The sequence below is a fragment of the Saccopteryx leptura genome, chromosome 2 (genome assembly GCF_036850995.1).
Source record: "Saccopteryx leptura isolate mSacLep1 chromosome 2, mSacLep1_pri_phased_curated, whole genome shotgun sequence".
Lineage (NCBI taxonomy): Eukaryota > Metazoa > Chordata > Mammalia > Chiroptera > Emballonuridae > Saccopteryx > Saccopteryx leptura.
In genome coordinates, this window is record NC_089504.1 from 10,593,177 (window position 1) to 10,619,720 (window position 26,544).

The following is a 26,544-nucleotide window of genomic DNA, read 5'->3' on the forward strand; positions in this document are numbered from 1 at the left end:
GAAACAAAATGTTCTTTTTATATTTATAGGCTGATGCTACCTGTTTCTGGCTTTTAATCCTTTAAAGAGAACTTGTCAGCTTGACAGTAAAAATGTTCCTGCCACACCACAGTGTCAGGAGATGGTGACCAGGCCCATCTGAGGCCTACTCTCGAAAGACTCCAAGTGCAGTCACACAAACTAAAGACTTTTAAAGCTTAGGTCAATTACTGAATGTTTGGCACTTTATTAAATTAAATAAGCTCCAAAATTACATACAAATCAAAGGAGTAAAAACAATAAATACTTAGTCAGCAAAACATCTCTCCGTAGCAGCGGGCAGCACTATAGCCCAGGCTGAGGGGCTGCCGGGCCAGAGGGCCAGTTGCCGTGCCCGCGCCTTGGCATTTCCAGACCAGTTGGCCCCTCGCTCATTACCATCCCATTCACTACCCATTTTTTACATGGATGAAACACACCGCCAAGTATATACTAATAAGCCAAGAGCTTTATTGATGCAGCAGGCACTTTACAACGAAGCCGAGAGCCTGCCTTCCCTGGGAGGACGGGACGTCTATACAAACCCTCGGGGCGTTTCCATGTCAGAAACAAGCTCCCCTTTCGCGCAGCCCTTGGATCTGCACCTGCCCACCTCATCCCTCCCCCATTTAAACAGGCAGTGCACACAGGGACTCCTGACCCACGCTGGCCAGCCACTCTGGCAGACGGTCACAATGTCAGTTCTGCATTATTTGTGGACAAAGGCATAGACTATCAGATCCTGCAGAGGATTTAGGAAACAGTAAGACAACTTCTCCCTCCACCTTGAAAATAAAATACACTTCCGCGGATGCATGTCCTGAAATAGTTGGGAGTTCCTAGGAAGATGGTCCATTGTCAATCCCTTCTTCATCAGCCTGTGCATCCAAAATTCTTCTCAAGGTAACATGAGTCTTTTTTTTTAAACAGTCTTTCTTGCTGTAAGAACTCTTATAATGGAGCCTAGTCCTCCTACTGCTAATGCCTGTGGGGGCAGGAAAAGGAAATGTGTCAGATGAACTCCGCTGGACAAGGGGGAGCCTAGCTTGCCAGGGGAGATGGGACGATGCACTCCCTGACGCAGGTCCCACCATATCAGACCCTCTGGAAAGATTCCTGCAATAGCAACAGGCACAGACAGAAGGCAACAGAGCCCTGTCCTGGAGCCATGGTCCAGGAGTTGCTCTTTAGGTAGAACTCTGCACACACACAGCAGACTCCCCAAATTTCCCTTCTGACAGCTGTTTCCCGCCTGCTGGCACTGCCCTAGGCATTTGAACCAGCACATACTCATCAGAGCTGCCTGCGGAGCCCTCATTAGAAATGCCAGTAGGGCTAAGCACCAAGTTGCCTTAAAGGGCTCAAAAGGCCTGGCCCCCACCCCATGCAGAGGTCTCGCTCAGGGGAACTGAGTAAGCCACCCCCACCTACTAAGCCCAGGAGCTCATCTTCTAGCCATGTAGGCAGCATATCCACCAGCAAAACCAAAGGCCACGGCCCTGGCTGGCTGACTCAGTGGTAGAGCGCTGGCCCGGTATGTGGCAGTCCCGGGTTCGATTCCCAGCCAGGACACACAGGAGAAGCGCCCATCTGCTTCTCTACCCCTCCCCCTCTCCTTCCTCTCTCTCTCTTCCCCTCCTGCAGCCAAGGCTCCACTGGAGCAAAGTTGGCCCGAGCGCTGAGGATGACTCCCTATCCTCCACCTCAGGTGCTAGAATGGCTCCAATTGCAACGGAGCAATGCCCCAGATGGGCAGAGCATCGTCCCATAGTGGGCATGCCTGGTGGATCCTGGTTGGGCACATGTGGGAGTCTGACTGCCTTCCTGTTTCTAACTTCGGAAAAATACAAAACCAAAAAAAACCCCATCAAAGGCCACAACACCAGCTCAGCACTGAAGCTGCCCAAGTGACTAACCCCTCAGTAAGAGAACCATTCCCTTAAAACACAATGGAGCCTTTTGGGAGAGACATTGTGTTAGTGATTGCCCGGTCTCCTGTGATTGTGGGCACGCTTCCTGTAGCTCTAAAGAGTGAGGAGACGCTGACAGGCAAGGCACAGACTTGATGACTGACCCAAGCCACTGCCCACTCCGGCCTGGTGAGGCCTCCACCACCACCTCCACCACTTCCTCCTCCACCTCTTCCACCTCTTCCTCCTCCTCTACCTCCTCCACCTCTTCCTCCTCCTCCTCCTCCTCCTCCACTACCTCCACCACTTCCTCCTTCACCTTCTCCTCTTCCTCCTCCACCTCCTCCACATCCACCAATGCAAGGAAAGACTATGAAGCCCCAACCCCCAGCAAGGCTGCCTCCCTCCCATCTGGGACTCCTCTACCTTACCATGCCAAGTCACCTGCCCCATGACCTGCCTGGCATACACCAGCAGTTAAAGCAACTGTGATTACCAGAGAGAGTGGACCCCTACCAGTGCTTCCTTGGCAGAGGTAAGTGATCAAATGTCCCAGGCTGCCTTAGGTGTGGCTCTTGTTCTCATGTGCCTACAAGACATTACTATTTTTTGGAAAATCTGGCCTGCTGACTTGAACCCTGGGGCTGGGTGAGTCTGTGGCAATGTGTTCACATACCTTTTCATGCCACTGGAGCAGCACTGCGCTGCTGTTTTCTGTGGGCTTCTCAAACCCTTTATAAATGTACTTCATTAGCAAGTCAATGCCATTTCTGTCCAGTGACTGCACAGCCTGCTCAATTTCGCTGCTCTTAAAATTTGTAAGTACTTTCAGCACCACGCCCTGGGCTCGTTCCTACAGAGGAAAGAGAAAGGGAGTGAGGCCCAGAGCCACAGCCCGGGCACAGCCACGGCCCCACTGCTGGCTCAGAAACACCAAACCTAGTGGTCAGAACTCACTAGAAACACTACATAATTTCCAATTCATCTGGGATGGTTACAGACATAAGTGAGCAGACATTGTTTTACTAATTTAAATTTCCAAGTATCCTTTATTTATGCCAGTAAATTATTCCACTATTTGAGGGGAATAACTTTAGTGGGGAGAAGCATCACTCTTTTTGATGACAACAGCAGGCCTTAAACTCTAGATCTATATTAACAGGTTTATCGCTGCAGCTTCCCTCTGCGCCCCCCCCCCCTCCAGTAACAGAGGGGCCAGTGCCCTCCTCATTTAAGAGGTGCAACTATTGATCACATCAAGATGCTGCCAAGCCTGACCAGGGGGTGGCGCAATGAGTAGAGCGTCAGATTGGGATGCCGAGGACCCAGGTTCGAGACCCCGAGGTCTCCAGCTTGAGCGTGGGCTCATCTGGTTTGAGCAAAGCTCACCAGCTTGGACCCAAGGTCGCTGGCTTGAGCAAGGGTTACTTAGTCTGCTGAAGGCCCGCGGTCATGGCACATATGAGAAAGCAATCAATGAACAACTAAGGTTCGCAACGAAAAACTGATGATTGATGCTTCTCATCTCTCTCCGTTCCTGTCTGCCTGTCCCTGTCTATCCCTCTCTCTGACTCACTCTCTGTCTCTGTAAAAAAGAAAAAAAAAAGATGCTGCCAAAAAATGGCAAAATCCCAGCTTCAGAGAACCCTTTCCCTGGACCAAATTTTCGCTTCAGTGATGCAGTGTTAGCCTCAGTGATGTAGTAAGCACAACTGTATCTTCCCACCTAGTTTTTAAAAGACAGGAACTCTTAGAACAGCGGTTCTCGAACCGCTGTCTTAGAGGCACTGAAAAATCCTTATGCAAGTAAAGCCTATCCAATAGTCTATAAAAGCATAACCACTGGTAAGTCTCACATGGCAAGCTAATTTATAGTTCTGCTGACCAGCAAGGGCTGGGCTGACTTCTCACCCCATGAGGCTCTGCGGAGGAGTGAACAGGCTTCTTTGGGAAGCTTATACTATAAACACTGATAGATCTGATGTCAGGAACACCAGGAGGCTTCTGTGGAAGCACTGCCCAGTGTCAGCTCACTTCCTTGGTAGATACTCACTGATGCAGAGATGAAACAGACCCTGTCCAGAGCCCCAGGGAGCTCATGGTCAGCTGGAGGCAGCAGACAACCACAGCCCCGGTCCCACCCACCCAGCAGAGCTGCAGTGCAACCCCCTTTACCTTCACAGCTTGGTTCTTGGTGTTGACGGGGGAGTTCCTCAAAGCTGCATGAAATGCCCGAAGCATGTCCCCTGTGCACCACCACCAGTTAAGGATGGCTAGGCTCAAGCATGCTCTTCTTAACCAACTCATCCCCAAAACAGCTCAAGAGAATGGAGTCAAATAGCATCTTCTCCCCATCCACCCACCTCCTGTTGTGGCTTCCATGTGGGCATGGCCGGTTTAGGGGGCAGATTTCCTGAGCTACAGAGAGGGTGGACAACACCTCAGTCACCCTCACGCACCTCCTTCTGCCATTCTCTAAACCTTACCCCTCAAAGCAAGTCTGGACACTCCCTCCCTCTATCTCTGGACATCAGAAGCAAAGCAACTGCCCATGAATGGTAACTTACATTGAGCTCAAATGCACCTGCTCAGTACAGAGCACCACATCTGCCCTACTGAATCCTCACCAAAACCACTTGAGATTATCGTTCTCAACTTCTTGTTCACAAAAGGGAGGAACAAAGGCACCAACCGAGGTCTCCTCACTCTTAATCCAGTTGTTTTTATCAGTTAAACTATTAAAGAAATTAATATGTGCTAAAAAAACTGTATCTTCCAAGACCTGCTCAGGCCAGTGAAATCCCAACTTCTACCAGGAGGCAGATTTATTAATCTACAAGAACCTTTACCAAAAATGAGCTAATCCTCCCCCACTCCCCAAACCTCAGCTGCAATCCTGACAGATTCTTTGCTGAGTTCTGAACAGCTAGCACTCAAAAGAAAATTAAAATCTGGGTTAGATCCCCAAAGGTGACACCTATTTTAAACCGAATTACATCAGCCGACTTTCATTTCCTCATCTGAAACATTGGCTTTAGCCAAAAAGCTTCAAAAATAGAACAAGGAATGGCTTCTGCCCAATCGCGTCTCTACTCCTGTCCTGTTCATGCGGCAATACCCACATGGAAACAGACAGATCCTCCGAGCAAAGCTGTCCTCTCTTCCCTAGTGTGGGCTCCATCTTGACTGCAAGGCCCACACCACCACAAAGCCACTCCTGATAAGCTCCCAGCCCCCTGCTTGGCTCTGAGCCACCTTCCATGTTTGAGAGGCAGCCCACCCCCTTATCTGTCAGCTTTGGAATTCTTCTTCCCAAGCCAGGCAAAGGCCAGTCTGACAGCAGCCACTGATAGTGTCTACCTCAGAATTCTTTTCTAATTTGGTGTCCCAGAGCAATTAAGCAGAGACCAGAGGCTTGAAAGGAAATGCAGGCTGGTGCTCTTCACTATCCAACATGGTTGCAAACAAAACATTTGGAAGGGTGGGATAACTAGTCACCGAGGCAAAAAGAGTCACTGCTTTAGAGTTACTTCTCTGTAGCAAAGTCTACCAAGCCTTCACTGGAAGTGTTGATGGGTACTGGACCTTCAGCAGCTGAGGAGATAAGGGGTGCTGGGAGGGCATACCATTTATCAAGCTGGCCTCTGTACTCAGCTGGCTTCAGGCCCTTTCAAAGAACACACTGTGGAGGCTGGGGAACCCTGCCCAACCTCTAGTCACCTCTATGCCACAGTTTCTCGACCATGGCACTACTGACATTTTAGACAAGATGATCAATGTGGGGTCTGGCCTATGCATCGGACAATGTTTACCAGCATCCCTGGCCTCTACCGGTTAGATCCCAGTAGTACCCTCTGAGTCATGATCATCAAAATATCTCTGAACACTGCCAAATTTGCTAGGGGAAAAGAGTACAAAATCACTCAAAACCACTGCCCTGAACAGACACCTGGCTCCCGAGGACCAGAAGGTACCCTCAGTAAGGAAGAAAAGGAACCACTTTAAAATCCATACAAAGTCTCAGGCCCTGTGCAAGGGCTTTCACATATCATTATTGCTAACAACTCTGCAACAAGAATCATTATTCTCATTTTAAAGGCAATGAATTTGAGGCTCAGAGAAGAGAAGTGACCTACCCAAAGTCACAAAACTAAGCTGTCCAACTGGCCTTCAAGCTCACCTAACTTCAAAGCCGAGCTCTTCTTACAATACTCTGCTGCACTCCACCCACTAACCCAAGCTGCATGTCCAGGACACCTGCTGTGTGCCTAGCACTGTGCTGAAGCCTTCTGGGATGTTGTCCAGCAATGCTCCCACAGAACCTTCTACAGAGAAGGGTGCTGAGCTTCAGAGAGGGTATGTGACCGACTCAATGTCACACAGCTATGGTATCATAAAGCTGGGTCCGTGTGGATGCACAGCCCATGTCCTTTTAGTTCACCTGTGTTATCTCCCACCATGACTTGCTGCTGTGTGCAGCACCAGGGCAGGCCTCCTCCCTACACCTGCCCACTTCAATCAATCAACCCTTATCTCTATTCCCCTTGCCTCTGTCCTGACTCCTAGAAGTTTGTTCAATAGTTTAAATTCAATGACCTAACAGAAGTCCAACACCTGGGACATGGTAAGGACTCAGTAAATATTAGTTCCTCCTCCCTCCTTGGGCCTCACATTTGCTAAGCTTTCAGCTCTCACCTGCTAACCTCCCTTTCCCCAGTCCCAAGAGGCACACTCTCCATGGTAACAAGGTTGCCAGCAGTAGAGAAAACACCATCCCTGAATGTGCTAAGCCTAGGCCTCCAAGCAGTCTCAAGAAACCTATCACTAGTCAAGAGATGACCTTCAACAAGTCCCTACAGCACCAGGATCAGAACAGCAGATAACCAGACCTTGTTCTGCCATCTGTGGATGCTTCTGGGCTGCAGCCCTTCTGCCACCTCCTGCCACGTGCGAGGTCCCACCCAGACTGCAGTCAGCCTTCCCTCACGGGGAGCCTTTCATGCCACCATTTCACCAAAGGGGTAAAAAGCAAGGTGATCCTGATGGGGCAGGAAATACAAGTTTGTATTTGAAAATACATTCCTGTACAAAGAAAGTCTGAAGGTTTTGTTTTAAAGGCACACTGGAAGAACACTGCAGGACTCCTCCCAAAGGCAGTCTATGGGCCTGACTTCCCAAGCTGAGTCAACTGATTAAACACCCAGAACCCGATTTATATACTGCAGGAGCCTCCAACCCTGCCCTGGCAAGTGCGGGGGAGGGGCAGGGGCTTCCTGTAACACCATTTAAATAAAGAAAAATCCTTCCTCTGAGAATAAGTCAGTTTCCTGTGTTCAAACTGCTAAGGGACCAAGCAGACTGTAACAACCACTTCTATTTTTAATCTTGTTTTCTAGATGCTTGCTTTCTGTGGCCACAAAAATAGTCATTTCCAATGTGGGGCTCTACTTTTACATTTCACTTTTTGCTCTCTGGTTTTTCTTAGCTCTAAACTACTAGTATGTTCCCACTGCTTCCTGCACAAGAAGACTATTGGGTGGAGGGAGCCAAACTCACTTGTTGAACATGCTGAGACCATCAAGGTCCAAAACCCAAGATGTTTGTAGGAAGCTGAGAATGAGTGAAAAGCAGTGGCACTGAGCTGGAGGGTCAGACTGATATGAGGGTTAGGGGTATACAATCTCAGACCTCAGGGATGGACTGAGACTTCAGTCTTTGCTCCCCCGTGTCCTTGCTTCCCCGCAGCCATCCACCCACCTATGTTCGCGTGGTGCTGCAATCGGGTCCCAGAGGACTGTGCCCCGGAGCCGCCCTGGCCGCTCAATTACTCAGCGGTGGCTCACCTCTGCCCCTCCCGCCGGTGAAGCCCTAGTATGACCCCATTTCCTGCAAGGAGGAATGAATGGATGAGCGTCCAAGGAAGGGGCAGCCTGAGGAGATGAGAAGGCCAGGGGAGAAAAGAGGAGAGGCCGCGCAGAGATGTGAGCGGCCTGCGGGGCTGGAGGCGCGTCCGGCATGCTCCAGGAGCCGCCGAGCACGCCGGCCCACCGGGGGCTAGGGACCGCATAGGGATGCGATGCTCAGGGAGGCTCTGGGGGCCGGGACCCGGAACGAGAGGGGCTGGGAGGCAGGTCAGAGGAAAGCGGGGGATGTTCGGACGGAAGAAACCTGGCCCGAGGGCAGCCAGATCGCAAGGAGGCTGGGAGACTGACCAGACGGGGTCCGGGATAAGAGGAGGGGGCGTCAGCTGAGGCGCTGGGGATGAGAAAAGTGGGAAGGCTGAGCCAAAGGGGAGCCCGAGCCGCCACGCCGGAGAAGGATATTGCCGCAGGAGCCCGTCCACCTCGCCGGGGTCCGGGCCTGGCTCGCCCGCCGCCGCCGCCGCCTCCTCCTGCTCGTCCACGAATTTGTTCTCGTCAAACTCATCGATGTCCACCCGACGGAAGCGCGAGGACAGCGTGTTCCGGGCCATAGCGGGGGCTCGGCGCCCACTCAGCCAGCTCAGCTATGGGCCCGACCTCAGATTCACTCTGCTCGGAACCGGCTCGGGGGCGGGAAGCGGCCGACCGGCACCACCTCCCCTCCACCTCCTCCTCCTCCGCGCGCTGTCGCCGCCGCCCGCCCACTTCCGGTCCGCGCCGGAACCGGAAGTGTCTGTGGGAGGGGCGGAGCCTGTGGGTGCAAAGCTGGAAGCCTGCTGCTAATGGTCTTGTAACCTCCTGGCACGCCCCCGGCTAAAGTCCCATCCTCACTGCGCTTCAGTCTCCCTGTCCGAGAAGCTGGCTCACGTCCCCGTGCAAGCCCAGCATCTTGGACGCCACTACTGTGCTCGTTCTTCGGCCTCCCTTCTGCATTCGATGAGCTCCTGGCCCTGGAAGGGGACGGCGCAGGCACAGCCCCGGACCCCTGGGGTCATCACTGCCCAGACTGAGGGAGAACAGGACCCCGAGAAGGCACCTGGTTCTGCCTGTAGAATGCGGGGCGGGCTTCTTCGAGCTGAGGGATGAGTAGTCGTTCTTAGAGTGACGGGGGTTGGGGGAGCCTAAGTCTCAGATTTTAGGAACCTTGAACGCCACCACACTGAGCTGAGAGGAGGTGGCTGGCCTGTGTCTTGTACACAGTGATCGTATTGTTAACGGATAGAATTTAAAGACGTTTAAAGTGTATCTTGGTTGCTGACAAAATAGTGAAGACCTTTGGACTTGAGGGTGGGGTGCCTCGCGTGTATAGCAGTCACCTTGGCCAGGCGGGTAGGGTGGGGGTTGAGGCGAGGGAGATGACTCGCCACCATCCTGGCAGGAAGGGCGAGGTTCTAGGGGCTGAGAAGGTGAACCTGGCTGGAGAAGCGCTTCCTGGTAGGAAGCTCAGGGTCTGAGATGGGGAAAGCTGGGGGGGTGGAGGAGTTCTAGCACAGTCAGGGAAGGAAGGCTCTGTTCTGCCAGGATTAGGTACCTAGGCTGTTGCTTGAGGGGGTTCCATTAATGGGCTTTATAGCCTTAGATTAAATTGGGTCTTTGTTTTCATATTACAGTACTCTTTTTAATAAAGGCCAGTAGTTAGTGAATGTGACTCATTGCTTTATTTCTCAATGAATGTGTCTGCAGATCAAAAATGTACCAGATTATGATGCTACCTGATCTTAGGTGCTAAAGATACAGACTCTTACAGTGGGAAATAGGTGCTGAATAAAAGTCTTGGGGATCCTGGCAACAGGCAAAGCCCACCTGTTTTTCAGTTCCATGCCTTGGAAGAGATCTTTATGACTCACACAGGCCACAAGACAGGAGAAATTCACATCCCCAGAATATCTTGGTCAGGAGGAATTTGAAACCAGAAATGCCCATTTTACAAGTAGGGAGATAGCATCCAAATAAACTGGTGAATGAAATCAAGTCACTACTTATCACTGTGGACCTCCTTTCCAGTCAGAAAGGCAGAATTTTAAAAATCCATACTATCCTATGTCAAGGATGACAGTGTGCTGAGGGGTAAACAAACATGCAGTGCCTGGGAGTGAGTAAATAAAGTGGTCAACAGAGGTGTCCCTTAGCATTTGACACTGATCAGGGACCGGAAGGAAGTGAAGGAGGGAGCCAAGCAAAGGCCCAGAGGCAGGGCAAACTTGGTGTATTTCAGAAACAGCAAGGCCATACTGGAGCAGAAGAGTAAGAAGAGATGAAATAAAAATGGAGGTGATGCTATAGGGCTTTGCAGGCTAAGGAACGGATAGGGGTCTTAGTCCAGAAGGCACAGCCCTGGAAATTCTGAGCTGCTTACATGATCTGACTTAAGTGAGAAGAGAATCCCTGTTAGCAGTTGTATTGAGAATACACATGGGAGCAGGAGCCAAAGTAGAGAGGTGATTTAAGAGGTGACGCTAATAATCTAGGTGACAGGCAATGGTAACTCAGGCCAGGCAGGTGCCAATAAATGGTGGGAAGAGGTCAAGTGTATTTTGAAGATAGAGGCTACAGAATTTGCTGGTGGATTTGAATGTAGCATGTATGAAGAATGGAAGTCACAGATGATTTCAAGTCCAGAAAAGATGTACACAACCATAAGTTCTAATAGAACTATAAGCATTTGGGAAATGTGACAGCAAAGTCCCTGTGCACTATTCAACTTCTATTTAAGACTAATCCATGCCAAAATTGTCCTCTGTGTCTCCCTCCCCCCTATATAGCTCTACTTCCTAAAAGTCTTTCTTGCCTGACTTGTGGTGGCGCAGTGGATAAAGCGTTGACCTGGAATGCTGAGGTTGCCGGTTCAAAACCCTGGGCTTGCCTGGTCAAGGCATATATGGGAATTGAAGCTTCCTGCTCCTCCCTCCCTTCTCTCTCTCTCTCTCTCTCTCTCTCTCTCTCTCTCTCTCTCCTCTAAAATAAATAAATAAATAAGAATAATTAAAAGTCTTTCTCATTGTAGTCTGAGGTAAGGCTCATTCATTCATCCAACAAGCATTCATATGCTGACCCTGGAAACTAGAAAAACCAAATCAGGTGTCAACCGTGGTTATGCCCCAGAGAGCTTCCAGGCCAGCTATGGAGACAACTCATAATCAGTTTAACTCAGTACGTTTGGAGCTACAGAGAGGAATTAACAGAAAACTTGGGACACGGGAGGTTGTGTCCTAGTTTATTCCAAAGCTAAGGTCCATTAACAGAACCCCAGAAGGGGATGGGAGAAGTCTCCCTGGCGGTGACACCTGACAGCAACAAGGGGGCAACCTGGCATTAACTAGAACTCTAAGAGGTGTTGGTGTGTTTTTGTTCATGGTACTGGACATTGGAGCACTGATTCATGCTTGCTGGTTAGGGAAACAATGAAACTACCCAGTCTGAACGCCTGAGTAACCTCCCTGCTTCGTGAATGCTCCTGTAATTTTCAGAATCTAACTCAAATGTTCATTCCACTGGGCAGGAACATTAATACCAGTGGTATTTTGAGTGATTGTTATACATCAGGTATAGTGAAAAGAATATTTTTTCTTTTTAGCACTTGCACGTGCGCGAAATAGGAAGAAGAGAGATGAGAAGCATCAATTCTTATTTGCAGCACCTTAGTTGTTCATTGATTGCTTTCTCATATGTACCTTGAGGTGGGGGAGAAGAATGACGGGGTGAGGGGTGCTCCAGTTAAGCCAGTGACCCTTTGCTCAAGCCAGCAACTTTGGGCTCAAGCCAGGGACCATGGAGTCATGTTTATAAGCCCATGCTCAAGCCAGCAACCCCGCGCTCAAGCTGGTGAGCCGACACTGAAGCCAGCGACCTTGGGGTTTGCGTCTCAGGCTGACGCTTTATCCACTGCGCCACACTGCCTGGGCAGGCATGAGAAGAGTTTTTTCAGTGTTATCTTACTAATCCTCATAAACACCCTACCTACTTCAGCAGTAAGACAACTGAGACTCAAAGAGAGAAAGGTATTTGCCAAGTCTCAGCTGGCACCAGGTAACAGAGCAAGAATCAAACCTGGTTGCTTTCACTAAAAAAGGCGACAAGCCTGACCAGTGGTGGCACAGTGGATAAAGTGTTGACCTGAAATGCTGAGGTCCTGGGTTCTAAACCCTGGGCTTGCCCAATCAAGGCACATACAGGAAGCAACTACCTATGAGATGATGCTTCCCCCTCTTTGCCCCCCTTCCCACCGTTTCCCCTCTCTCTCTCTAAAATCAGTTAATAAAGCCTGACCAGGCAGTGGCACAGTGGATAGAGCGTCAGACTGGGATGCCAAGGACCCAGGTTCGTGACCTTGAGGTCACCAGCTTGAGCGCGGGCTCATCTGGTTTGAGCAAAAAGCTCACCAGCTTGGACCCAAGGTCACTGGCTCGAGCAAGGGGTTACTCGGTCTGCTGAAGGCCGGCGGTCAAGGCACATATGAGAAAGCAGTCAATGAACAACTAAGGTGTCACAATGCACAATGAAAAACTAATGATTGATGCTTCTCATCTCTCTCCGTTCCTGTCTGTCTGTCCCTGTCTATCCTTCTCTCTGACTTTCCCTCTGTCTCTTAAAAACAAATAAATAAATAAAAATAAAAAATAAAAATAAATAAATAATAAAATCAGTTAATAAATTCTTTTTAAAAATTTTTTAAATGATTTTTTTTTAATGTTTATTGATTTTATAGAGTGAGAAAGGGAGAGAGAGACAGGAACATCGATCTGTTCCTGTATGTGCCCTGACCGAGGATCGAACCGACAATCTCTGTGCTTTGGGACGATGCTCAAACCAACAGAGCTATCTGGCCAGAGCTAAAATCAGTTAATAAATTCTTAAAAAAAAAAAAAGGGGGCCACGAATGGTTCTTCCCCTGCCACGTGCTGCCTGCACTAGACTTCTTTGAACTGGATTATAGCTGTTTGACCCCGCCCCTCTCGCCCACCTCAGACTTTAAATTCCTCCAAGGCAGGGACTCTGTTAAATCATTTTTGAGCCTGACAGGTGATGGCGAAGTGGATGGAGCGTCAAACCGAGGTCCCACTTCAGCTCAGGCTCACCAGCTTGAGCCCACGTGGGGACCATCCACATGATCCCATGGTTTCTGGCTTGAGCCCAAAGGTCGCTGGCTTGAGCAAGGGGTCACTGGCACCGCTGAACGCTCCCACCCCCATAAAAAGCAATTAATGAACAACTAAAGTGATAAAACTACAAGCTGATGCCTCTCATCTCTCTCCCTTCCTGTTTTTCTCTGTGTCTCTCTTTAAAAAAAAATTATTTTTGAAATCCTCAACTCTCATCTCCACCCCAAAACACCAGTGCCCAGCTCAGAGTAGAACGAACTGGGCGACCTGCAAAAATTTACTGAATGAATGAACGGATAAATAACTGAATAGATGAATCTGAGTCCTAACTATGCCATGACTGGTAAACTGCCTCTCCCCTGCCTCGGTTTCCCCAGCTGCTTTGTTCCTCTGCTTAGGGGGTGAGGCCTCTGGGGCGATAAGAAGACGAGGGTACTTCAAGACGGCTTGGGAAGGGGCTGTCAGGGGCGGAGCCTGGGCTCCCGGGCTGCCGTGACATCGGCCACGCCCCCGCCACACGGAAGTGGTTGTGGCGGTCAGCCCCGCCCCTTCCCCTTTCTCTCGGAGCAGGCGGCGCCGGCGGCTTGTTCAACCATGGTGAGAGCTTTGGAATCGGGCACCATCCGCGCTTTGTGGTGTTCAGAGGCAGGGATGTGGGGTGCAGGGTGGACCCTAGAGGCTCATCTGCCAGCTGGGCTTATGGAGCACCGTGCGGAATGGCCTAGCGCCGCCACAGCCGGCCTTTCTCCAACCCCTGCGGGCCTGGGCTAGGAGAGGTACGCGCGCGCTGCCGGGCCACCCGGCTTTCCGTCTGCGGAATGAGAGTGGTGGCCCAGCTTCGAGTAGGCCTGGGCCTCGGTTCCCCTGCGAGAGGCGCGTGCCCTCCCGGGGCTGGCCACGACGCAGGTGGAGGTGGGGGGTGGCCGGCGGAGGCCTCGGTGAGCGGTGGAGGGGGAGACGGAGCCTCCGGGCCTTTGACCCAGACCCTTCTTTTCAAACAGGCCAAGATTAAGGCTCGAGACCTTCGTGGCAAGAAGAAAGAGGAGCTGCTGAAACAGCTAGACGACTTGAAAGTGGAGCTGTCCCAACTGCGTGTCGCCAAAGTGACAGGCGGTGCGGCTTCCAAGCTTTCTAAAATGTAAGCGACGCGCGGCCGGGCCCGCCCTGAAGCTGGTTTAGGAAGGTGCCCGTTTAAGTGCCTGCTCTCCCTCCTGACTAGGACCACTGGCGCTTGTCCGGCCGCATGGGAGACCTTTACCTAGTCCTTTGGCCCGGAGTGCCCTTGTTAGCCTCTCTCGCTGGTGGAAGAGCAGGTTGTCCCTAAAGGAGCATTTTAATGCTTATTTCTAAAACCCAACTGGATGTTGTCATTCACCTACCACCAGCACTTGACTTTTTTCCCCTCGTTTGGTGGCTGGGAGTCTTGCACCTTACTTAGTGATTTAGGTGGATCAAGAGTCAAGATTTGTTCAAGTAATATGGGTTTGGAGCCAGTTGACCTGGGCACAAATTCCACTTCTGCCACATCCTACCTGATGGGCAGGTTGGCCCACCACCCAGTTTTCTTCCTGTTCTAGAAAAGGTGCCCCAACAACCTTCGTACAGTATGTGTGTGTGGGGGGAGATGGATGAGTTTGGGAACACACTACCAAGGTTCAAGCTGAATTCTCAAAACTAGGCCTACCAACTACCTACTGAGTGAGCCTCCCTTCGTCCCCCAACATGCCTTCCTTAGCATGACTGGGTCACCTGTCCCTAGCTGGTTCCTAGCTTCAGGACCCCTTTCCCCCATAGCCTTTCTCCCTCCCAGGTGGCCCCTGCTTGACCAGGTTGTGGCATAGTTCTTTGCAGTCAGCTTATTAAGATTGGTATTGGTTGCCTGACCAGGTGGTGTCGCAGTGGATAGAGCATTGGACTGGGATGTGGAGGACCCAGGTTCGAGACCCCGAGGTCGCCAGCTTGAGCGTGGGCTCATCTGGTTTGAGCAAGCAAGGCTCACCAGCTTGAGGCCAAGGTCGCTGGCTCGAGGAAGGGGTCACTTGGTCTGCTATAGCCCCCCCCCCCAATGCACATATGAGAAAGCAATCAATGAATAACTAAGTAACTGCAACGAAGAATTGATGTTTCTCATCTCTCTCCCTTCCTGTCTGTCTGTCCCTCTGTCTGACTCACTCTGTCTCTCCCACAAAAAAAAAAGAAAAGAAAAGAAAGGGAAAAGATGAGTATTGGTTAGGTTGGCTTCATAGCTCTCAAGATACATGGCCCGGGATGGAAGATCTTCCTCATCAGCCTTCCACTGCTGCCCATTAAGCTCCTCAGTGAATGCTTCACAGCTCCTCCAAAGCACTGGACACTCCAGCCCTTTTCTGCTTCCACTCCTAGGCTGTCCATATACTGCAGTCTCAGGCCTTACCTTTGGAAGACCTTCCTGGTAGGCTGGGTTAGGCGCCTCGGTGATTGTGGATGAGGTGGTGGGGAATGCCCCTCCCCTAGGAGATCTGGGTCTGTCCCTGAATGAGAGGCTTTGGGAAGCACTGTTTTCAAATTATTTATTTATTTGTTTGTTTATTTATTTTACAGAAACAGAGTGAGTCAGAGAGAGGGATAGACAGGGACAGACAAACAGGAAGGGAGAGAAATGAGTAACATCAATTCTTCATTGTAGGACCTTAGTTATTCATTGATTGATTTCTCATATGTGCCTTGACCGGGGGGCTACAGCAGACCAAGTAACCCCTTGCTTGAGCCAGCAACCTTGGGTTCAAGCTGGTGAGCCTTGCTAAAACCAGATGAGCCCGTGCTCAAGCTGGCGACCTCGGGGTCTTGAACCTGGGACCTCTGCATCCCAGTCCGACGCTCTATCCACTGCGCCACCGCCTGGTCAGGCGGGAAGCATTGTTTTCATTGATGTGCTTGTTTTTGTAGCCGGGTTGTTCGCAAATCCATCGCCCGTGTTCTCACCGTCATTAACCAAACTCAGAAAGAGAACCTCAGGAAATTCTACAAGGTGAGTGGGGGTGCCTGCTATAGGGAGCAAGGTTCCAGCCTTCCCTTGCTGAAGGGGTCAGTGTGAAGATGTTCTTCTGCTGGGGTGTTTGGAACAGGGCCTTGCCCAGACATAGTTGGGCTTTCCAGAGCCTTCCCAGCTTGTAGGTGGGTTCACCCTCTTTCAACATCTTGTACTAGTATATGGTACGCAGCCTGCATTTCCTCAGGGATGCAGTTGTCAAGAAGTCAAAGCTGTGGTGGGACTCTGGTTGGAAACTTGGGTTTTGGATGCAGTCTCACCAGCTGAGTGAGTTTGGGTGGCCTGTGAGATTGACCGTTAAATGTTTGCAGGGCTTATAGAGGTTAAGTTGCTCAGGGACACCTATAAATAATGGAGTGACTGGGCTCAGGTTCTGAAACACGTCTTGGGGAGGGTTGGATGGAGTTGCTCCTGGGAGATTTCCACAGGTGTCTGACCCCTTAGCCTAGTCCTATCCTTAAATTAGTCTTGCCGCAGTTCAAGCAGTAGAACCGAACCAATAGGAGACTTTATATACTTGTGTATAGGTACATTGCTTTATTGCAAGGAATTGGCATGTGTGGTGGGTGGGTGGAAGGCTGGCTAATAGCAAGTCCAAACTCTGGCTGTCCAGAAGAGACGGTCATGGGCAGGGTGGAACTCATGACAGGTTGAAGCAGCTGTCCCAGTGGTGGGGTCTCGTGGGGAAAGCCCCAGCCTGCCTTTAAAGACTTTCAGCTGGTTTTATCAGACTCACCTTGGTTTCCCAGGATGGTCTCTCATTTAAATAACAGATTAGTGGATTTAATTATGGCTATAAAATGGCTTCACATCAACTCCCAAATTAGTGTTTGAATAACTGGAGGGTTTGATGTCCGAAAAAGCAATCATGGCATGTCTGGGCTTGCTGCCCAGGGGACATTAGCCATGGGAGTGGGGGTGATGCCATGCCTGGACGTAGGCACATTTGTGTGGGACCATTTTCCTGGGAATTGGGTGTGAAGCTTTCATTAGGGCTGTGAGGGGACCAGGCAGAGATGTGGCCTGGAAGAATAGTCTTTGTGACCATCCGTGGAATGCACCCATGCCAGGCACCACGCCGTCAGGGAGGTGGAAGCGAAGTCTGTCTGCGTCAGTGCTGTCCAGTAGACTTTGCTGTGGTGACAGGTGTATTCTGTGCTCTGTCCAACAGTCACCTCTGGCCATATGTGTGCCTAATGGAACTAAATGTGACTGGTGTGTGAGGACCGTGTACTGTAAGCAGTATAGGCTAGTGGCCACTCTGGCAACAGAGCCTTCGGGGCTTAGTAAATTGGAAAGGGATGAGGTTCTGACCTGTGCCAGCTGATGTGAGGGAAGTGGGTGGGCAAAGGCTTTAATACTTCAAGTTCCCCCCAGAGCTTGCCCTCATCTCCTGTGGAGCCCTTTTCTGCAGTTCTCCACCTGTGCCTACTCTTCCTGGCAGGCTTTGGTGGTTCTGAGAAAGAACCTGAGCTGTCATTATTACAGGGTTTTGTGCGCACACACAGTTTTCTTCCCCTTTCTGCTGGTGTCTGCCTGGTTTCAGAGCTATTGCCGGTTGCTACGGGAAACCACCTCCCCACCCATGGGCCACATGTTCCCCATTTAGTCTTCCCCACTGGGCTGGGAGCTGCTTGAGCAAAGACCAGGCCTGACTGCTTGCCTAGCCAGCACCCAGCACAGGGTCTCAAGCCAAAGAGAGCCCAAGGAACCTTTGCAGAACAAACAAGAGACCGCGAGAGCTGCCTTAGTCTAGACTTGCTCTTTGGGAGCAAGAATAAGTGGGAGCCAGGGATGGAGAGACCATGGCCCTGTTAAAGGTCTGGGGCCACCGAGGCAGGAACGGGGGGCTTTGCCTCCCTGCAGGATTAATTTGACTAAGCCAGAGCTTCCCTCTGGGACTAATGTTAAATGGAAACATTGTTAGAGGGATCACCCACAGGTACCTGGCAGATACTTGGGTTGTACCAGCTTAAACCAGCTGTTCCTCACCCCCATACACACCAGCTGCATAACTTGAACCAGGGCAACGGTGACCTCCCCTAGTCTGGCTGGGCGCCACATGCCCCTTCCTGGGTTGGGTGTGATGGTGATCCCATGGCAGGGAATCGGGCTGGTGAAAAGAGCACTAAGTAGGGGGATGGTTAACTTAGGTGCAAATCCCATTTCCACAACAGCTTTGCTGAGGTTCGGACAAGATCAATCGCTTTTTGCTCTGAAACTCAATGGACCTTTTTTTTAAAATGGGGATGATTCCTCCCAAGTCTAAATTTGGGGGAACTGTATGACCTGGTAAGCAATATGTATGGCCTGTTAGTATCCTCTACTGGGCCGGATGTCGTACAGCTCCTCACTCAGGTCTATAGATCACCCTCCCCAGCCCGCCCACCCGCACACCTCCCTCGGTCACTTCCCAGGTCCTCCCATGCCCTCCCACTCTCCCAGACTTTGACCTCAGCTCCAGCCTCTGGGCCTTCCTCAGTAGCTACAGTATCTCCTAAGCCAGGGGTCCCCAAACTTTTTACACAGGGGGCCAGTTCACTGTCCCTCAGACCGTTGGAGGGCTGGACTATAAAAAAAACTGAACAAATCCCTATGCACACTGCATATATCTTATTTTAAAGTAAAAAAACAAAACGGGAACAAATACAATATTTAAAATAAAAAACAAGTAAATTTAAATCAAGAAACTGACCAGTAGTTCTTTCTTTTTTCTTTTTTCTTTTTTTTTTTTTTTTTTTGTATTTTTCTGAAGCTGGAAACGGGGAGAGACAGTGATGCTCTGCCGTGACCAGAGCCACTCTAGCGCCTGGGGCAGAGGCCAAGGAGCCATCCCCAGCGCCCGGGCCATCTTTGCTCCAATGGAGCCCTGGCTGCGGGAGGGGAAGAGAGAGAGAGGAAGGAGGGGGGCGGTGGAGAAGCAAAAGGGCGCTTCTCCTATGTGCCCTGGTCAGGAATCAAACCCGGGCCCCCCGCACACCAGGCCGACGCTCTACCGCTGAGCCAACCGGCCAGGGCCCTGACCAGTATTTCAATAGGAACTATGGTCCTGCTTTTGGCTAATGAGATGGTCAATGTGCTCCTCTCACTGACCACCAATGAAAGAGGTGCCCCTTCTGGAAGTGCAGCGGGGGCCGGATAAATGGCCTCAGGGGGCCGCATGTGGCCCGCGGGCCGTAGTTTGGGGACCCCTGTCCTAAGCCCTGGTCCTCAATTCCCCCTGCTCTCCATCACCCAGGGCAAGAAGTACAAGCCCCTGGATCTGCGGCCCAAGAAAACACGGGCCATGCGCCGCCGGCTCAACAAGCACGAAGAGAGCTTGAAGACCAAGAAGCAGCAGCGCAAGGAGCGGCTGTACCCACTGCGGAAGTACGCGGTCAAGGCCTGAGCCGCACGCATCAATAAAGCACAAGCTGGCTGTCATTGCTTTGTGTTTCCAGTTGTTTCAGCTAACCGTGCTGGAGAGGTGGGCTGGTGTGGCCCAGGTGTCTGATGGATGTTGGCAAGCCTGCCTCGAGCTGTTGTCTAAACCTGGTGTGGGGCCATGACAGTACTGGCTTGAGGATCTGTTGGGTTCTCTGTTATGATTACTTTGGGCCTGTGGCATAGAACTGCCCTAACTGTCCCTTCTACTGGGCTCTATGTGCCCTGGGCAGGGCAAGGCAGGGCCTGGAGTTCTAAGAGCCATGTGTGGTGATGGTAGGGGAGGCCTTGTGTTATTTGTTCATACAGAAGGCCTGGTGTCCGGCCTAATCAGCAGCTCCAGACACTAGGAAGAATTTCCTGTCTGGGGTGAAGGCTCAAGTGTGGGCACATCCAGGACTCCCTGCCAAAAACACACCATCGGGCTCTGAGGCTGCAAGCCCTGCCTACCCCTACTCCTGGCCCAACTTCCACTGTGCCCATGGGTGCCATAGCCACTGTCCTGACTTTCATAGTCTCTGCACTTTCCTGTGTTGCAGTCCCAGACTTTGACCTGAAAATAGAAAGGAGAAAGGTAAGGAGGCCTCTCAACACAAGGCTTTTTTTCTTTTTTTTTTAAGAGACAGAGAGAGGGACAGATAGGGACAGACAGGACCGGAGAGTGATGAGAAGCATCAATTATCAGTCTTTCATTGCAACACCTTAGTTGTTCATTGATTGCTTTCTCATATGTGCCTTGACCGCGGGCCTTCAGCAGACCGAGTAACCCCTTGCTCGAGCCAGCGACCTTGGGCCCAAGCTAGTGAGCTTTGCTCAAACCAGATGAGCCACGCTCAAGCTGGTGACCTCGGGGTCTCAAACCCGGGTCCTCTGCATCCCAGTGCGACGCTCTATCCACTGCGCCACCGCCTGGTCAGGCAACAAGCATTTTTTTTTATACAGCTTGATAACTTTTATTTATCCTTAAAGCAATCGACAAATCTACTTTTCAAGGATGAAGGTTTGCTGTTACTGAGGCTTCAACACTTAGCACAACTCCAAAAGCAGGAATGTGCCATACAACAGCACTTTGCCTTTTAAGCTGATTACTCTTAATGTAGTCATATTCATCTGCCTATTCTAGCCATAAACTGAAATTACTGCCTGTGACATCTCATAATTGATAAAGTTGGAGTGAAGCTGTTTATATAATTCCTAGTTTCATCTCGTTTAAGACTCTCCAAGAGCAAATTAACTTCTTTATGATGCTATTTACTAAAAGGAAAAAAGAAACAAACAAAAAATACTTCACAGTCTTTCATTCATTTCATCAATTAGAACACACAAGGTAGCATCTTTCTGTATAATCTGGTCTTTCTGGTGACCTGAATTTTCTCTTTGTTGTTTACTCTGTCCAGGACAGTTGTTGCTTTCATCAGCATCCATTGGTTCAGTTTTTACTCTTATCCCCACTTCTGAATGGGGCAAATCATCAGGCAAAGAAGCCAAACAATTTTGAATCATTTCAATGACTCTTTCCAGGTGCTTCTGAAACCTTTCAGCTGTTTGAAGACGTTGATGTTTCTGCACCTCCATCATGACCCTCAGAGTCTCTTGTTTGGTGAGGTCGGTATTCATTTATGAGATGATGCACATGTACAAAAAGCAGCTTAAGATCTTCTAGCTTCTCTTCTCGTTTTATACTCCCAGGGCTCCTTATCAAGATATCTAACAGATCTAAGAAATTAATAAGAATAGACATTGAGTTTCCTCAGTTCTTGTGATCAAACTGCATAGGATGAAGCCGTTCGATGCCCTGACTTTCTAAAGGGCGGATAATGAAATTCTCACACTAGAACTGGTTGCCAAACATCATATAACTGTCTTTTATTGGAGGTGGAGGCTTGGGAGCTAGGCCTTCCTGAATATTTTCATCTGTATACTCTTTGATGTACTGCATTAGAGGTGGTGGAAGGGCACTCACTTGCAGTGGCTCACCCATTGCGGAAGGTCAAACCTCAGCCCTGAGCTCACTTTTTTTTTTTTTTTTGTATTTTTCTGAAGCTGGAAACGGGGAGGCAGTCAGACTCCCGCATGCGCCTGACGGGGATCCACCCAGCACGCCCACCAGGGGGCAATGCTCTGCCCATCAGGGTATCGCTCTGTTGCGACCAGAGCCACTCTAGCACCTGGGGCAGATGCCACAGAGCCATCCCCAGCACCCGGGCCATCTTTGCTCCAATGGAGCCTCGGCTGTGGGAGGGGAAGAGAGAGACAGAGAGGAAGGAGAGGGGGAGGGGTGGAGAAGCAGATGGGCGCCTCTCCTATGTGCCCTGGCTGGGAATCGAACCTGGGACCTCTGCACGCCAGGCTGACGCTCTACCACTGAGCCAACCGGCCAGGGCTCACTCTCTACACAAGCATTTCTTTTTTTTTTTTTTTGTATTTTTCTGAAGCTGGAAACGGGGAGAGACAGACAGACTCCGCATGCGCCCGACTGGGATCCACCCGGCACGCCCACCAGGGGCAATGCTCTGCCCACCAGGGGGCGATGCTCTGCCCCTCCGGGGTGTTGCTCTGCCACAACCAGAGCCACTCGAGCGCCTGGGGCAGAGGCCAAGGAGCCATCCCCAGCGCCTGGGCCATCTTTGCTCCAATGGAGCCTTGGCTGTGGGAGGGGAAGAGAGAGACAGAGAGGAAGGGGGGGGGGTGGAGAAGCAAATGGGCGCTTCTCCTATGTGCCCTGGCCGGGAATCGAACCCGGGTCCCCCGCACGCCAGGCTGACGTTCTACCGCTGAGCCAACCGGCCAGGGCCTACACAAGCATTTTTTAAATCACTTTGGGTATGGGTCATAGCCAACATCTTAACGTCTTGGTCTGGGTTTTGTTGACACGATTAACATGCCTGGCGTGATACCTAATGCAAAAACTCAGTGCAATACAATTTTCTTTACCTTGGAGCTATTTGAGTCAGAGATGTTACTAACAGTTGGGGTAGTGTAGACCTTAGTGCCAAGCACTAGGTACAGAAGTGGCTGGCACCTGGGCCCTGCCCTTGTCACCTTCATATTTAGGGCAAATTGTGATGTCCTCTCTGGACAGTGCTGGAGGACTGTTGTAAACAGGATGCGTGGGTAGGAGTTTGCCTGGTGGAGTGGGGTTATCATTTGGGAGTAGCCAGCGCCGGCCAGCTGCAACCCATCTGGAGAGAAACCTATGCTCTTCACCCAGGTGAGGTGGCCCTTGAGCTGGGCCAGCAGGCTTCTGGTCAAGGGCTTCCAGATGTGGATGGTCTTGTCCCAAGAGCCAGGTGCCTGGATAGCAGATAGGCTTGTTTGGGGCCTACATGTTCCCTGGGTCCCAAAATGGCCCATGACCCTCCAATGGTCTTACAGCCAGCAAGGGGCCAGCCCAGACCCCGCGCAGCCCAGCTCACCAGGAGGCCAGATGCCGAGGAGCACAGGCAGCTGACGTTGCCTGTGACCCTCTAGCTCCTGGTGGAAGATCTTTGGGGTCCCTGCCCAAAGGCCCAAGATACAAATGGTGGCGTCCCAGGAACCAGTGGCCTGAGGATAGCTGTCTTGAGTGTGGACCAGCCAGCCTGTGCCCCCCCCCCCCCGGTTCCCAGGCAGAGCTGATTGAAAGTGGGCCCCATTTCACCAAGCCCTGCTGATTTTCACAGATGATCCAAGTCACCTCGTTAAGCTCTAGAATTATAACCCTGCCTATGTGGGATAGAGGGTGTTGGCATCAATAGTGTGGGACTGCTGAGGTGGTGCGGCTCACCAGACAGTCTGAGCTGGGTGCGAAGTCACTGCTCTGGATGGAGTCTCGATGCCCTATCAAGTGGCGCAACATCTGGCCTGACTGAAGATGAGAGCCCTGAGCTCCGGGGGCAGTCCAGAAGCCTGGGTGCCAGGTTCTAGGCCTCAGATGGGTCAGATCCAGGCCCTCCTTTCAGGGCTGCCTGGGCAATGTGTCAATACAGTCTAGGAGAATTTCCCAGCCTTGAGAGGACAGTCCAGGCAGGGGTAACCTCATGGGCACAGGTGTTGGACGTGGGGGTTATCTGTACCCAGATGCAAGGGGGTCTTAGGTGCCGGGCGTTGGCACAGGCAGTGGGGAATACCGGGAATGACCTGGAGCCAGTGCGGAGGGTGTGTCTCTTCCAGACCCCAGGCTCCGGCCAGCCTCCATATACCTGCACCTCCCAGAGCATCACCTGCTTGTTCCAGCCACCCAATGCCAGCTGCTTGGAGTCAGGACTGAAGCTGACTGTTTCCACACTCCTCTGGTGACTTATAAGGTGGCACAGGACACAGCAAGGTCCGGAAGGGAACCCAGGCCTCTATGCTTGGCTCCTAGCCCCATCCAGCATACTCACCCTTTAAGATCCGCAGACACTTGGCTTCTGCTACATCCTACAGGCAGGTGGTGCAGTCACAGGAGGTGCTGGCAAAGAGGCGGCTATCAGGAGAAGTGGCAGAACTTCACAGGGCTTGGGCTGGTGGTCGTGGTCAGAGAACTGGGCAGTGCCCCCCACCCCTGGCCCTTCCACTCTGACACCTCCTAATTCTTTAGTCTCATCACCCACCTCCCTTATCCTCACCATCCACCTGGGAATTTCTGGAACACTCAACCCCAGTTTGTCTATTTGCAAAATCAATGCCCAATCAAATGCAGGCACCTCCCAGAAACACCTTGGCAACCCAACATAGGTTCCTTGCCTTCTTTGAGCTCCAAAGCCCGATTTTCCTATTGTAGCATTAGCCAATCTGTCCTGTAATTAATCAGCTTTCTCCTTGTCTCCTTCCTTAATTATAAATTTTATCTACTGAGTACTTACTGGTTGCTAGGCACTGTGCTTGCATTATTTCATCCTAGAGGGTAACAACTATTATCCCCATTCTAAAGAGGAGGAAATAGAGGCTCAGAGAGGTGATGTGACATAATCACAGTCAAAATAGTGGGTAAAACAGATGAACTTGAAGGACATTATGCTAAGAGAAGCCAGTCACAAAGAGAAATATTCTATGATTCCACTTTTACAAGGTATTGTGAAGTACCTAGTCCAATTCATGGAGATAAAGCAGAATGGTGGTTGACAGGCTGGGGGAAGAATGAGATGTCTAATGGATATATAGTTTTAGTTTAGCAAGATGAGGTCAAAACAATTTTTATTTTTATTTATTTATTTTACAGAGAGAGGAATAGTCAGGGACAGACAGACAGGAACGGAGAGATGAGAAGCATCAGTCATTAGTTTTTCACTGCGCATTGCGACACCTTAGTTGTTCATTGATTGCTTTCTCATATGTGCCTTGACCACAGGCCTTCAGCAGACCAAGTAACCCCTTGCTCAAGCCAGATGAGCCCGCGTTCAAGTTGGCGACCTCAGGGTCTCGAACCTGTGTCCTGGGCATCCCAGTCTGACGCTCTATCCACTGTGCCACCGCCTGGTCAGGCAAAAACAATTTTTTATTAATAAAAAAGTAAGTTCTGAGTCCAGGTCTGCCAGATTTGGAGGTCCCAGAGACCAGTTCCTGTCTCCTTGCCCTCCTGCCCCAGCCCTGCCCAGATGACAGCTCAAACACTGGAAGCCATTGTGGTACCTTCTCCAAAATGCCAGGCGGAGGAGCCCCACCTGTGTGGCCACCCAGCCTCCAGAGCAGATGTCCGCTTTGGGTTTTCCAGACATACACACAGCTGTCCTCAGGCTGTGAGCAGCGTCTGGCCATCTGGGGCAAGGCAGAGAAGTTGACTTGGAACAGAGCACAAAAGTAGTCCCACCATGGGGCAAGAAACACTTGACTGTCCATTCCTGTCCCCAGATCCCTCATCCCTAAATACGCCCCCAGGAGCCTGGGATTGGAGTGGCTTCAAGCCTCACTCCGCAGCCAGAGCGCAGGCCCCAGCAACCACTCTGCAGTCAGAGCCAAGATCCTGGAGCTCTCTGGAGCCTTGTAAAACCTGAGTCTGCAGCCCCCACCCAGATCTCACTCTCACTGTCGCCAGAGGCTGGAGCCTCTTCTAGAACTAGATCCTGAGCCAAGAGTCCATTCTAGAGCTGGAGCCCAGAACCGGGAGTTCACTTTAAAGCCATAGTCCAAAGAATACTGGAGTCAGCTCGGAATTTGAGCCCTCTCTGACACCAGAGCTTACAACCTAGAGTACTTTCTGGAGCTGGAGTTACGCTACAGGAAACCAGGAGCCTAGCGTCTGGGTAGAGCGCACTGGCCTCACCTCCCGCGGTGCCTGCGGAAGTATTTCACTCTCCCCACAGCCAGTTTTCCTGGGGTCTTACTGTTCATGGGCCCACGTGCGGCTAGCCCCGGCGGTCTCCCTCCTAGACCGGTGCTGGTCGGCCGGGCCCGGACTTAAGGGAGAGGGAAGGGAAAGGGGGAAATTGTGTACAAGCGGTCTCCATGGCAATCGGGGCGCAGCGCGCAGCCGCTGTGGGGTCTCTGAGAAACCGACGGAGGAAGTCTCAGCTGGCGGGAGGTGGGCCCGCAGCTGGCAGGCGGCTCCCGCTGTGACCGCGAGAGGGCACACCAGCCCCATACACCGCGCCTGCGTCCCCCACTGTTCTGAACCCAAGCACAGTGCCATTCAGTTTGCAAAGGACCCGCAGACCCCTTGGGGACGGACGAGCTGTTTCCCCATCTGCACTATGAAGAGAATCATCCCTGCCCCTCGGGCTCCAGGCTTGAGCCAAGTGTAGAGCCTGGCACCTCATAGGTGCCCTGGAACCTTTAGGGTGGCCAGTACAGAGGCTGAAGAGCTTCCATGGACAGGGCTGGAGATAGCCATCTTTGCCCTCCAGGATGTGGGGAGCCGGAGGTAGTGTGTGTAAAGCTCGAGGCACTAAAAAGCGGGGTCAGTGTTGTTAACATTCTCAGCAGCACAGGGTGCCATGTGAGGAAGTGGAGGCCATGGAGAAAGGCCCCCGGAGCTGTCATGATGCTTGTTGAACAGTTCAAGCTGGAACTGGAAAGAACAGGATTGATTTCGAAATCGGTTTTACAGATGAGGAAACTGAGGTCCCAAAATGAGGAGGGTCACATCCAAGGTCACTCAACCAACTGGGACTTCATCCCATGTCTGCCTGACTCTGGGATTCACCTGCTATGAGTTCCAGGGGCCTCACAGCAGATGTCCAGGTCCC

The 26,544-nt window shown here is 51.3% G+C and overlaps 3 protein-coding genes and 1 pseudogene across 4 annotated transcripts; 1 reads left to right on the forward strand and 3 right to left on the reverse strand.

Moving 5' to 3' along the window:
• Positions 1-197: 197 nt before the first annotated feature.
• Positions 198-9,146, reverse strand: ARPC5L (actin related protein 2/3 complex subunit 5 like). 2 transcript variants are annotated; one of them, XM_066367152.1, is made up of 4 exons: positions 8,251-8,641; positions 4,104-4,175; positions 2,605-2,781; positions 198-1,003 (listed from the first exon to the last, which is right to left on the reverse strand). In XM_066367152.1, the coding sequence occupies exons 1-4, from the start codon at positions 8,398-8,400 to the stop codon at positions 941-943; spliced, it is 462 nt and encodes a 153-aa protein (XP_066223249.1). In that variant the 5' UTR covers positions 8,401-8,641; the 3' UTR covers positions 198-940. The 2 variants fall into 2 exon arrangements, with proteins under 2 accessions (XP_066223249.1, XP_066223250.1); XM_066367153.1 differs by lacking the exon at positions 198-1,003 and adding an exon at positions 2,428-2,517 and having other exon boundaries at positions 8,251-9,146.
• Positions 9,147-13,404: 4,258 nt separating this feature from the next.
• RPL35 (ribosomal protein L35) lies at positions 13,405-19,399 on the forward strand. Its single transcript, XM_066367155.1, has 4 exons — positions 13,405-13,545; positions 13,950-14,086; positions 15,874-15,955; positions 19,215-19,399. The coding sequence occupies exons 1-4, from the start codon at positions 13,543-13,545 to the stop codon at positions 19,362-19,364; spliced, it is 372 nt and encodes a 123-aa protein (XP_066223252.1). The 5' UTR covers positions 13,405-13,542; the 3' UTR covers positions 19,365-19,399.
• A 128-nt stretch (positions 19,400-19,527) lies between these two features.
• WDR38 (WD repeat domain 38) lies at positions 19,528-25,703 on the reverse strand. The gene is given in 11 exon segments (XM_066362696.1): positions 19,528-19,802; positions 19,895-19,953; positions 22,545-22,693; positions 22,816-22,858; positions 22,860-22,945; positions 23,166-23,246; positions 23,581-23,677; positions 23,760-23,800; positions 24,656-24,835; positions 25,024-25,117; positions 25,623-25,703. Coding segments are annotated over 11 exon segments (975 nt in total). The 5' UTR covers positions 25,691-25,703; the 3' UTR covers positions 19,528-19,725.
• On the reverse strand, positions 19,774-21,380 carry LOC136394267 (mediator of RNA polymerase II transcription subunit 7-like; annotated as a pseudogene).
• Positions 25,704-26,544: the final 841 nt, after the last annotated feature.

Coding starts and splice junctions, on each gene's coding strand:
- ARPC5L (XM_066367152.1), bottom strand. CDS start 8,400: ATGGCCCGGAACACGCTGTCCTCGCGCTTCCGTCGGGTGGACATCGAT. Junction 2,782..4,103: donor CCAAGAACCAAGCTGTGAAG/GTAAAGGGGGTT, acceptor TTTCCTCTGTAG/GAACGAGCCCAGGGCGTGGT. Junction 1,004..2,604: donor TGCTCCAGTGGCATGAAAAG/GTATGTGAACAC, acceptor CTGCCCCCACAG/GCATTAGCAGTAGGAGGACT.
- RPL35 (XM_066367155.1), top strand. Junction 14,087..15,873: donor GCTTCCAAGCTTTCTAAAAT/GTAAGCGACGCG, acceptor TTGTTTTTGTAG/CCGGGTTGTTCGCAAATCCA. Junction 15,956..19,214: donor ACCTCAGGAAATTCTACAAG/GTGAGTGGGGGT, acceptor TCCATCACCCAG/GGCAAGAAGTACAAGCCCCT.